Genomic DNA, 13151 nt, shown 5'->3' with positions numbered 1-13151 from the left:
AAAGAGTGAATGTCAATAGGAAAGATGGAAAGTTGGAAAGCTGGAAATTTTGCAAAAAACCAAAAACCAAAAACCGAAAACCTTCAAAAAAGTAGGCAAAACTCAACCGCACTCACGTGGGTTAAGCAAAAATGAAAGAGAAAAAATAAACACAAAAAGATTAAACGAGCCACACCGCACCCACTAGCATTGCATTGCAATTAGCGTTATACCATTTTTTTTTTGAACAAACTAACTGCATTTGCACCTCTCACTCCTTCCATATTTAATGATTAAGTCATTTTGTTTAATTAATAGAGCAGAACTTGATAAATTGAAATAGTTTTCTATAGCTAGATTAGTTAAATGATGAATTCCTAGCTTTTCCACAGGTCATATAAACCATTGGTTAACTATTTGATCCTCATATTTTATAGAGTAAGAACCAAGTGCTCCACAAAAAGCTTGTTCCAATAATTGTGTCGTGAAAAGTAAAACTGCGACTTTCATACTAAAATGAAGTGCTTAAGATCGCACAAAAATAAAAAAAAAACCCAAAAAACTCTGTAAATAGGAGCAATAGTGTAATATCGTTCACGACAATCTTTATCTACTAACAACGCCTGTTTCCAGTTAGTGATTGTGTTACAACTCCCACTACACTCTTTAACAACCATCTTTTTGATAAAACATTTCTCTAATTCTAACTTAACATAATAATAATAACAACAGCAACAACAGCAACAACAACAACAAATAAATAAATAACGACCTCACCTTCTGCATCCCCCTTTTTTTATCAATTTTCAACAAAAAAAAAAAAAAGATAAAAAGATGGCTGGACTAGAACAATCACTCTTTCAACTTAAGTTTACTGCAAAGCAACTCAACAGACAAGCTACAAAAGCTGCAAAAGAGGAAACTTCGGAACGAGCCAAGGTTAAAAAGGCACTTAGTCAGGGTAACAACGATATTGCCCAACTTTATGCACAAAACGCCATCCGCAAAGCTAACGAGCGAGTCAATCTACTCCGGCTCAGTTCGCGGATTGATGCAGTGGCGCTGCGTGTGCAAACTGCAGTGACAATGAGGTCAGTCACTGGTAACATGACTCAAGTCATTAGGGGTATGGACAAGGCCATGCAATCAATGAACCTTGAAAGGATAAGTATGGTGATGGACAAGTTTGAGACCCAATTTGAGGATTTGGACTCGGCAACCAACTACTACGAGACTACAACAAACAATGTTAGTGCACTTACAACGCCACAAGATCAAGTTGATGAGTTGTTGAACCAAGTTGCTGATGAAGCGGGAATTGAGATGAAGCAAGGCTTGAATGCCGCGAGTGTTGATGTGCTGACACCAGTGCCGAATGCCGTTTCTGAAGAAAAAGAAGATAAATTGGCTGAAAGGTTGAGAGCATTAAGGAATTGACCAAGATAGATGGAGATCAATTACTTTTGGAATTATACACTAGAGAAATGTTGTTTTAATTTATCATGATGTAATATCATCTTTCATTTTTAATGTACTTTCTTTTTCATTTTCTTTTTCATTATTGTAATATTGATCAGTTCTATTAAAGTTTATAAAATACATGTAAAAATTGCACATAGAATGTGGATGTTTCAGAAAAAATTTAGTCTTTTCAAAAAATTATCTCTTTGCTTCCGATTGTTCTTCTTTTTTGATAATGTATGAAACAACCTTGACAAAATTGGTGAACCCTTTTTCATTACCCTTGACTTTCATTATATGCAACGACGAAGAACTGATTAGATCAATCACTTCAATGCGGAACTTGAGTTTACGTCCATGTGAAAACTTGCTAGGCACGACACCGGAAATGAGACCAAACTCTTCATCAATACTAACTTTACTTACAGATCCTTCCAACTCTTTCAACTCCAATTGATCCTTGATGATACGAATCAACTCCACGGATCTTAACGAAGAGTCAATAATCTTGATGTCCTTACTGGTATACCTATCTGAGAGCGGTTTACTCAGCGATGATTTGGTACCAGAACTAGATGCGGTACCAGTCAAAGAGTTAAAGAACCTCTTGAACCAATTACTAGTCTTTGCTTCTTTACCGTCTTTACCGTCCTTACCAGTCGCAGTTTGCTTTGGAGTCTCAGATTCATAAAAAAACTTACTTGGTTTGGGTACTGCACTACCTAGAGGCGTGTCAGAGAATCTATTCCGTGTCGCTTGTTCCTTTGGAGCTGTGTTTTTGCTCTCCAAATTAGGTGCAGCACGGTTAGGTTTCATAGACAACCTCCTAAAGAAGGAATCTGCACCACTCGTTGCCCTTGACATTTCATTTTCATACTTGACGTCCTCAATAGGGCTCGATATCAATTGCGTTTGATGTCTCAATGTTGATGGCTTACGATTGACATCCACCACATTATTTGATACAGGACTGCTATCGCTATCAGCATTGGGTAATTGTACACGCGGACTTCTCGGCAATTGCGCAGTGCTAAATATACACGTCGAGTTTCTGGACCTTTTGATGTCACCCTTCTGAGTAGCTTCACCTCCATGATGAGTGTATTGCTGCTCACCATCGTTCTCACTGTCTGCTTCTTTTTGCTCTCCATCTCCAATATAAACACTCAGTCGACGATCATCCATAGTTTGACTAGGCTTTTGTTCGTCTTCAATCTCAATCCAATCATTATTTACTTCGTTATTGAGCTCGTTATGACTTTCTTCACGAATTGTCTCTTCATTAGATGAGCGAGGATTAGCAACTAACGTTTCTCTTGAGTTGACTAAGCTTGGTCTGCTAATGTTGGCCTTACCAATCACAGCAGTTTTGGCACTAATAATATCAAAGTTGGACAACTCGGTTTCCATCGGACGATCTTGTTGCATAGAATTATTAAACATCTGTTCCAGTGCAATAAATGAGTATTTAGACAGCACTGTGGTAGCATCAGAATGGGTGTCATCATTATCATTATCGTCATCATCATAATTATTGTAATTATCGAAATTATCATTATTGTCGATATCAGACTCGTAATTGAATTCTCTAGACTTGAATGTGGACCGGTCGTTTGTCATTTTGGGCTTGGTATTATGAGAAGTACTTGCTCGGTTATCAGCAAAATAAGCACCAGCACCAGTACCAGTACCAGTACCAACACCAGCACCAGCACCAGCACCACCATCCTCGCCATCCTCTTCCTTAATTGTATCGCGTACTTTTATACCAAGCCCAGCAAATGTCGAATTTGACTTGTTTGATCTTCTGACTACAGTATTTGACGTGTTCAAGGTCTGACTCATGATAGTAATGTCTCCTTCTTCATTAGTTACTGTATGCGGCTTCAACAAACCTCCAAAAGAGAATCTCGAAAATCTTGGATTTGGAATGAGTGAGATGTTACTACGATCAGCCACTGAATATTGATCCTGTTCTTCACCATCCATTTCCTCACCATCATTCTCTTCTATAATAGAAGTATTCTCTTGAGCGCGTGGCTTTGGTGGTACAGTTGGTTTGTGTTCATCAATATCTATGAGCATAGACTTGAACGAAGAGCCACTAGCCCGTTTATTATTCAATAATGAGTTTCTCGATTGTGACTTTGATTGTAGTTGTGGTTGTAAATGTGATTTTGACTGCGACTTAGGTGTTGTTTTCACAATAGATTTACCGCTTTCCATCTCATTGAAATCGTTTACCGTAATTGAAACGTTTTCATCATTTTCAGGCTTGTTTAAGTAGTCAGCCAAGTTTCTTGAACTAGAAGTCTTGATGCTTCGTGCGGTATTAGCTCCGGAATTTGTTGTTGTTGTTACTTGTGTTTGTGTTGGAAGACCTTGCTCCAACATTGCTGCAAGATTTCTTGAACCAGATGTTCTCAATTTACTCACATTTGATTTTCTCGGAGATGGCACAACGTCAATACCTAATTTGTGCAATACCTTTGATGCATTATCGTTCATCTGTGGGCTATTGACAGAAACAAAATTCGTCCTTGGGGAAGAAAAAGCACCAGCACCACCAGCATCAGCTGAATGATAATAAGATGATGATGAAGGAAAAGAAGGTGATGAAGATGTAGGCGCGCCACCCAATGTCCTGGCCCTTGCCACCGAGTTTGACCTTGGATCCAAAAGGGATTTGATTTGTGGCTGGTCAGCAGTCAATGATCGCCGTTTTTGAGCTTGAAGGTCAACCAATCCATCAAAGTCATTTGTACTTTGACGTTGGTTCAACTTAGCTAATGCTTGCTTTTGGCGACTTTGAAGTTCCTGCTTTGCCAACAATTCTTTTTCTTCTTGCTCTAGTTGGTCCTTCTTCTTTTGTAGCAACTGTTTTTCTTTCTCAAGTTCTTTTTTAGCTTTTTCTTCCTCGGCTTTCAATTTCAACTCACGAGCCTCGTTTCTCAATCTCACTTGCTCTGCCAATTCACGCTCTTTTTTGGCCAATGCATTCTCTCTTTTTCTTTGCGATGCTGTGCGCGATGGTGCATTCTCCTGGATTGGTTTCATTGGCGCAGTTTGGAGATTTTGGTTGTCATTGAACATCTCATCACAAATGTTTTTAAAGTTGAGCAATGATTTGGTATTGAAATTGCCGCTAGCAGAGTTTGTTTGAAAAGTGCTTTTCTGCAGTTGTGTTTTCTCAGCGGTTTCTGAATTGTGTAAAATTGTTGTTGTTGTTGTTGGTGGTGGTGGTGGTGGTGATGGGGCAGTTGAAGAAGGCTTCCTTTCGTTTGACGATGTAGAAGAAGAACTCTTATTGTTTGAGGTTGATGTGTTTGACCTTAATGATCGACTCGAGTTGTTTCTACTTTTGCTGTATACTTGTGTGGCAACATTACTGGGTCTGCGTTTATTTTTGTTAAATGAAGTCGATGCAGTAAATTGTTTTTGTCCTTGGCCCTGGTTGCTTGTAGTGTTTTTATTTGTAATGTTTCCTAAAACTTGTTTTGAAGATGCAGTTTTCATTAATGATTTTTTGGAGTAGATGGAGGATGACTTGTGCATCTTTGACGTAGTATGAGGAGTCTTGACACCAGCTGTACCAGATGTACCAGCTGCACCAGTCATCGTGGTAGTGGTGGTTGAGGTTATTGCTTCGCCAGTTGTATCATCATATATAGTGGTTGTGATAAACGATGACGTAGAACGTGGTATCGTTTTAACCCGCTGTTCCAGTAAGTTATTAGACTGGGCCACATGTTCATTTCTATACTTCATCAAGAGATAGTAAAACATCTTTTCGGGACATTTTTTCTGTGACATTAATCTCGACATTATAGTATTTTCGTCGCAGTTGTGGAACAATACCGAGAGATTTTTCAAAATTTCCTTGTCGATTTTGGCAACCGACTCAATTGGCTTGATTTCTGCACTGGTAATGTCCAAGGTTGTGGTACAATTTTTTGAATAAGTAACTGCTGGATTAGGGTATTTTGAGAGCAATGGATGTGATAATATCCCAGCCATTGAGATACGCTCAGCTGGATTAACCTTGAGCATCTTTGAAATTAAATCTTTTGCTTCCCAGCTTAGTTCGTGAGGCATTATGAATTTTCCGCTTTGTACTTTGAGCAATAATTTGCGAATATTTTCATCGTCAAATGGTAAATGGCCCGTGAGCAATGCAAATAAGATGATACCACATGACCAAATGTCTGATGGTGCACCGTGGTATGTCTTTCCAGCGACAATTTCGGGTGACGCATAATGTGGAGACCCGCACGATGTTTCCAATAGTCTTTCTTTTATCTCCAATGCAGCCATACCGAAATCGGCAATCTTGATATTTTTGTTAAAGTCTAGTAGGAGGTTCTCTGGCTTTAAGTCACGATGGCAAATGTTGAATTGGTGGAGGTAGTTGATACCATTGATGATCTGTTTGAAGTAGTTGACTGCTTCTGATTCGTGTAGTCTTCCCTTTTTGATCAAGTAGTCAAAGAGTTCGCCACCTTCGATGTATTCAAGAATCAAGTACAAGTCATTTTTGTTTTCCCAGACATCGTATAGACCCATAATGTTTGGGTGCGAGATGAGCTTCATGATGATGATTTCACGTTCAATACCGTAGGGCAAGCGGTGCAAGTCTTCGCTGTTGTCGTTATCTCCTGCTACTTGACCTTGACCTTGACTCTGACCTTGTGCTTGCAGGTCTCTTGAATGTCGTTTGTATTTTGGGTTTTCCAATTTCCTAAAGTTTGATTTGGGGACGATTTTCACTGCTGCCAATTGGCCAGTCTCGACGTTTTTGGCCAATCGTACTCTACCGGTTGAGCCTCTGCCCAAGGTTCTTCCTAATTTCCATGGTCCTATTTTGTTTTGTGATTTTCTCTTTTTTGAAGATGCGTTTGTGTTTGTTGATATTTGAGATAATCTCTTTGTTGCGTTTGTCACTGATTGTACGACTCTGTCGACATTTGTTGTTGATGGTGCTGCTCCAGCGATAGATGACATAGTGGGGTGTATGTTATTTGGATCAAACAGGGATCTGTAGTTTTGCTGATGCAGCTGCTGAACGATGGAAGCCATTTTTTTCTGGTTACAAATCTGTGGGTAAATGTTGGTAAGTACTGTTAGTGGTTAGGTATATATATACATATATACATAAATATATGTATATATCTAAATATGTTTAAGCGAAGAATAATAGTTGGTAGTAATAATAACAATGATGTTGTTGAGTGGTTTGTCCAGTAGATAGTACCTAGACTGATGCTATGAAGGTATTCACTAGGGGGGAGGGGGAGGGAATGATGATCTACTGTATTGGAATTATAGATGAATAGATGGATGCTTGGTTGTTGAAGAATAAATAGAAGAAAAAAAAAAGGTAAAGTAGCGTGATGGAAATGCAAGGTGTATCTGTGATGATTTAGAATGAAGAACTCTTTATCGTGGATGCTGGATGATTGATATTCTTATTGCTGGTCAAAGGCTAGAGCTTATGAAAAAAAAAAATTGAATTAAAAATTCTTTTTTGAAAAGGAAAAAAAATTGATAAAAAAGGGAGAGGTAAGAAGAACAGAATGAAAAAGAAGGTTGTGATATTCAGTAAATGGTGGATTGTTTGACAAAGAATCTCCCTCTAGCTTTCTTTCTTTCTTTCTTTCTGCTTGTTTGTTTGTTTGTTTGTATCTGCGTGTGTGCCTCTCCTCAAAGCGTTCTGTTTGTATGAATTTGGCGAGACGCAACAACAACAACCACAACAACAACAACAACAACAATCGACGCCGAAAAAAAAATAAAAAAAACGCCAAAGAAAAATTGAATTGGTAAATACCAATCCTGCATATTACAGAGTATTTACTAAAGCTAAAGAGGCTACCATTACCTACCACCACAGCCTACTGCAACTGCAACTGCAACTGCTTTTGCCTTTTTACATTATTTCTTTCTTTCTCTTGAATAGGAGTGGCTAAGACACAGGGCACAAGAATATAAAGTATGTTAGTTACTTGAATACAAACATTATCAAAGTAAAATAAAAAATAGCTTCATCAGTTGATGTACTACATCAGTCAATACTCTTTACTTACTATAAAGTATGTGTTGAGCTACATATAATATAAAGAGGTCCTTCAATGTCTTTTTCTTCTCAATTTGTACGGTATTATGCTTATGTAATTTGTTATGTAATAGTATAGTATTTAAAAGAAACAAAGAGTAAGAGAGAGACAAAAATAAAAAAAAAATAAAATAAATACAAAAAAAAGAGAAGACGCGATTCCTATGAACTACAAAATGTGTGAAAAGTACAACCAATTAAAATGAGACTACAACCAAACCAAAACAAAACAGAACAAAACAGGTGAGGTGATTTGGCACTTTATTCTACATATTTCCATATGTATTTAACTTTGAAATTCCTCAACTCTCTCCAGCCACTTTATCAAACAATTAATCATAAAATATATATATGAATATATATATACAGATAATATTCATCCTCATTTTCTCATCTTCCTCATCTCAGTGCTCTCTACCAATTAAGCCATCCATCCATAACCATTGGGTTGGTCTTTTCTTTTTCATTTTATTAATTTACGAATGCATTGATCAACACGAGTAACGCGTTCTTCCTCTCTGCTGTAATTTCTTCATTTTTTTTTCTATTAATATATACCTCTTTACATCTCTTCTTGTATTGTTCAAGTACCCATGTTTTAGCGTGTATCTATAGTGACTGCACAGGTCAGTTGTTCACAGTTTCATTTTAAGCGGGACTACAGTTTTTTTTGAGCAAATCAAATTAAAAATCAACAGGCACCAATATATATATATATACAAATGTACTTATGTACAAAGTATGTAAAACATGGATTGGATGTCCAATATCAGCTATTGTTTTCCTTTGAACTCTGATTCGTGTACCCCTAGTGATCCACAAAAACACGCAAATTTGACACGAGAAAAGATTACAAAATCAACTTTATAAGACATATACGCAAGTCAAAGCAAGGGGGGAGGGGAGGAGGTGACAAACGAAAAGAAAGATAGAAAAAAACAAGACAGACAAAAAGAAAGTCAAAGATGGCTAGATCAACAACAGTTACGAGTAGATCAAATTGAAAAAATAGTTGTTAAAGCGGTTCTGGTAGATATTACACCTACATGATACTATTTGATTGATATATGTACATATATATATATATATGTATATATACATATCTGTATATAATTTCTAGTACCAATAAAAAGAAACAAATGTGCTATACACCATTACCTGTTGAAGATGGATTTGTATCGTTCTTTTTGAAGGTAGAGACACATATAACATATCCTGGTACCAGAGTTTTACCTATTCTTGTTTTGTAGCTTCACTAATAAACAACTGGATGCTACCATGTCCTTACACACACACACTCTCTCTCTCTCTCTTTCATTCTTCATTCTTTTTTCTGAGTGGCTCTTTGTTAGAGAGAGAGAGAGAGAGAATTAAAGAGGGAGAGTGTGTGTCTCCAGCATTACCACGCACGCACATAACTTTCATATACTTTTTTTCCCCTTCCCTCTTCACTCATTCTTCACTCATTCTTCACTCATTGTACACTTTCTCGTTTGGCAACAACAATTTTTTCTTTTTCTCTCTCTCTCTCTCTCTCTTCTCTCTCATTTGTCTCTCACACACTGACTCTCCTAATTCGACCTTCTCTCCAATTTCAAAATTTTTCATCTCTGCTTTTTTTCCCATCTTCCGCCTCTCTCTCCCTCCCCCCTCTCTTTCTTAACTCTTTTTTTTTTTCATCAATTGATCCAATTCATAACAACAACCGTAATCAAAAACAAAAAATGTCTGACGAAAGAACTTTTATTGCTATTAAACCAGATGGTGTCCAAAGAGGTTTGATCTCTGCTATCCTCGGTAGATTCGAAAACAGAGGCTACAAATTAGTCGGTATCAAATTGGTCCAACCAACCGAGTCCTTGTTGAGAACTCACTACGAAGACTTGCAATCCAAGCCATTCTTCCCATCATTGTTGTCATACATGTTGTCTGGCCCAGTCTTGGCCACCGTTTGGGAAGGTAAAGACGTTGTTAAGCAAGGTAGAGCCATCTTGGGTGCCACTAACCCATTGGCCTCAGCCCCAGGTACCATCAGAGGTGACTTTGCCGTCGACATGGGTAGAAACGTCTGTCACGGTTCAGACTCTGTTGAGAGCGCCAAGAAGGAAATTGACTTGTGGTTCAAGCCAGAAGAATTGGTTGACTACAAGCCAGCTTTGTTTGGATGGATCTACGAGTAAATACCATGTGTGCGTATAGCTTTTAGTATTGGAATGTATTATTCGGTAAATAAGCACTAATATATATATATATATATCACATATACCACGTATGACGATTATTTTGTAATTGCCAACAAGTGGACAATGCCATCTTTCTCCCACTTTTGTAATTCATTCTCTCTCTTTTCTTTTAACCCAAAAACCAGTCCTTTGCTTTCCACTCACCACTATGCTTTAATTTTTCAATAGCTCACACTCCCTCTCTCTTTGGTGCTGGTAAATGAAAAAATAAAAAAAAAACAAAAATTATGCGAATAATCACAAAAAGATGCACAACCCAACTTTGAGCCGTAATTTGCAACAACAATCTTCATTTAATAACAGTAATTGTTTTTGAATACTAAACACCACCAAAACAACAAAGTAGAAGGTCAAGGAATTGAATAAGAACTATATCAAATATAGTTACGTGACCCAGCAAAATTGCTTATACTTTATTGCCATAACAAAGTAGTATTCCTTCCCCCCCTCTCTAGAATACATTACACTAGATATAAAAATTCCTCAATATGGCATCAATCGAACAAGATGATATCTTCAACGTGGAAGACGATGAAATGGAAGATGAATATCAAGAAGAAGAAGAAGAACAACAACAACAACAACAAGAACAAGAACGACAGGATGAAGACTACGATATGGATGTGGATACAGACAATGTAAATCAACAACAAGTAAATGATAACCAAGATGGAGAAGAATTGGATGATGAAGACGAAGAAGACAATGACAATGACAATGATGATATGGAGGATGTAGAAGAAGACGACGATGACGATGTTCAGGAAGAAGAAGAAGAAGACGAGGAAGATGAGGAAGACGAGGAAGACGAAGAGGAAGAAGAAGAAGAAGACGAGGAAGAGGAAGAGAAGGAAAACAACCAAGCAGAAATTACTTTAAAGAATGAGAAAGAAACCCAAAGCCAAAAACTTGAACCACTGAATACTCATACTACCAGTCTGGAAAAAGATGACAAATCCCAACAACAAGAGTCAATTGGTACACCAAGTAATATCAAGACTAATCTTGAAGACGGCGATGCTGATGCTGATGCTGCTGCTGCTGATGAAGTATTACGACCGACTCAAGATTTATTAGGAGAAGAAATAAATGACAACATAAAAACTCCCTCTTCTTCAAACCAAGAACCTATGGATTTGACAAAAGAAGTTGCACTTTCCAGTACAACAACTACAAAGGATAATGAAGACAATACTACCGTAAATACTATGGACACAGAACCAGTATCAGACAATACAAAGGATACTTCTATTGACGAGAAAGATAAAGACAAAGATAAAGATCAAGCACAATCATCTAAACCTCAAACTGAACCTGAAGCAGAACCTAAACCTAAACCTAAAACAATAGTTGAGCAACATGATAAACAGCTAACAGCTCTAGATGATAATGTCAAAGAAAAAAGCTCGTCTCCATCGTCTGCATCACCACTGGAAAACACGCTTTCATTTAGAGAACAAATCATTGCTAAAGCCAAAAAGGCAACTGACTTTGACATTGTTCCACAAGTAGCGATCCCATACACATCCCAATGCCATGCTTTGGCATTCACAAAAGGCCCCAAATGGATACTTACAGGTGGAGAAGACGGCTTTATTAGGAAATACGATTTCATCCTGTCTGTCCAAGGTAAAGCACCCTTGACCATGGCACAAAAACATAATTTGTCAGATGCAATTAGTAATGCTGGTGTCATATGCTCATATTGGGAAAATGAACAACCTTATACTAGAAAGCAGTTGATGAAACAATTGCCCAAACTCAAGGATTCGGATTTTTCCACCGGTAGTGTTAGCTATGAACCCAAAGTAAATCCCATTTACGCATTAGAAGCAGAAAAAAATGGTTACTGGTGTCTATCTGGTTTACTTTCGGGTGGAATAAGTCTTTACACAATGAGATATAACGAAGGAACCATCCACCACTACTTTTACCAAGGTAGCAAAGAAAACCCACGTAGAGGACACCGAGACACCATTAGTGCTTTAAAACTAAATCAAGAAGAAGATAAGTTTCTTAGTGGATCGTGGGATAAAACAATCAGAGAATGGGACTTGAATACCGGGAAAACAACTATGGAATTTGCACCATCTTCAGGTCAGATTTCCAACATTGAGTTTCGACCAAACGGACTTGAAGACATTTCCTTCCAAGTAGAGATGGAGGAGGAACAAACATTAACCAAAAATTTGAATGGGAACAACAAGGGTAAAAAAGAAAAAAAAGATGATGATGGTGATGATGATGTTGATTCACTTTTTGGAGATAGTGATGGCGATGAAAATATTGATAACAATACCGATAAGGAAGACAATGAAAACACATTCAAGCAACCCCGTGCCCCCTTGCAATCTAAACCACATCGTAACTCTGACATATTCATGAGTTCAAGTATAGATGGTACAATAAATATCTGGGATGTGCGTGTATCAACACCGGTGATCCGCTTGGGTGTATCTGAAGGAATTCCACCATGGTGTGTATCACTGACATGGTCCAATAACGGAGAATTTATTTATGCTGGGCGACGCAATTCTACAATCGAGGAAATTTCCATTAGAATGCCTCACAAGCGTTCCAAATCTGGTCACCATAATGATACAATGATTCCCAATGTTTCCAAGCTATTGCAATTCCCAAAAATAAGTGGTCCCGTTAGTGCAATTGCCACTATGCCAAATGATGATTTCATCTTGTGTGGATCAAATGATAATATTAGACTTTATGACCTACGTCTTTATGATGATCTATCAAATACTGCAGTGAACACGAAAAAGCAAGCAACTCCGTTCCTTATTGTTCCTGGTCACCATGGCGGTATGCTCTCACAATTGTACGTTGATGAGACTGGTAGATTTATGGTGAGCGCAAGCGGATATAGAGGTTGGGGTCATGGTACTTACACCGATACTGTGCTTATATACGAAATAGACTTTGATTAATTTCAGTAAAAGAACCGGAAATGTCGTGTATACAATACAAATGGATAAATTACTTGGCTACAAGATGAGATGGAAATGTGCATCATTTGATTTTGATTAAGGTTGACGTGAATCGAAACATGATACATAGGAAGGAAAAAAAAAATAATAGGTACACAACAAATCGTATCATCAAACAAGCACGAAAATAAATAAATAGATAAATATATATAGGAATAAAAATGACGTTGTACTTCCTCACTTTTCCCCTTCTTCGTTTCAGAACCAAAATAATAGAAAAAAAAAATGTATAAAAACATGAAAAAAAAAAATCAAAAAAAAAAAAAGAAATGATAAACTCAAAATTATTGTAAACTTTTTTTTGGAGGATTTGGGTTCAACTGCCATTTATTTTCCGGCAGTTCCTTCTTTTTT

At 37.4% G+C, this 13151-nt stretch overlaps 4 protein-coding genes across 4 annotated transcripts; 3 read left to right on the top strand and 1 right to left on the bottom strand. All coding sequences in view use genetic code 12, as the record gives it.

The window, feature by feature from the left end:
- Window positions 1–813: 813 nt before the first annotated feature.
- Window positions 814–1416, top strand: PVL30_004945 (uncharacterized protein; the record flags this gene model as incomplete). Its single annotated transcript, XM_001525047.2, has 1 exon — window positions 814–1416. One exon carries the CDS (start codon window positions 814–816, stop codon window positions 1414–1416), a length of 603 nt encoding a protein of 200 aa, XP_001525097.2.
- Window positions 1417–1638: 222 nt separating this feature from the next.
- On the bottom strand, window positions 1639–7456 carry HSL1 (Serine/threonine-protein kinase hsl1; the record flags this gene model as incomplete). The annotated part of the gene is made up of 2 exons (XM_001525046.2): window positions 1639–6498; window positions 7451–7456. 2 exons carry the CDS (start codon window positions 7454–7456, stop codon window positions 1639–1641), a joined length of 4866 nt encoding a protein of 1621 aa, XP_001525096.2.
- A 1820-nt stretch (window positions 7457–9276) lies between these two features.
- NDK1 (nucleoside diphosphate kinase) lies at window positions 9277–9732 on the top strand (the record flags this gene model as incomplete). The annotated part of the gene is made up of 1 exon (XM_001525045.2): window positions 9277–9732. The coding sequence occupies one exon, from the start codon at window positions 9277–9279 to the stop codon at window positions 9730–9732; it is 456 nt and encodes a 151-aa protein (XP_001525095.1).
- A 551-nt stretch (window positions 9733–10283) lies between these two features.
- SPT8 (Transcription factor spt8) lies at window positions 10284–12737 on the top strand (the record flags this gene model as incomplete). Its single annotated transcript, XM_001525044.2, has 1 exon — window positions 10284–12737. One exon carries the CDS (start codon window positions 10284–10286, stop codon window positions 12735–12737), a length of 2454 nt encoding a protein of 817 aa, XP_001525094.2.
- Between the last annotated feature and the right edge of the window lie 414 nt (window positions 12738–13151).

The sequence above is a fragment of the Lodderomyces elongisporus genome, chromosome 6, assembly GCF_030384665.1.
Source record: "Lodderomyces elongisporus chromosome 6, complete sequence".
NCBI lineage: Eukaryota > Fungi > Ascomycota > Pichiomycetes > Serinales > Debaryomycetaceae > Lodderomyces > Lodderomyces elongisporus.
Note: the sequence above shows the minus strand (reverse complement) of the source record. Positions and strands in the feature narration are given on the sequence as shown.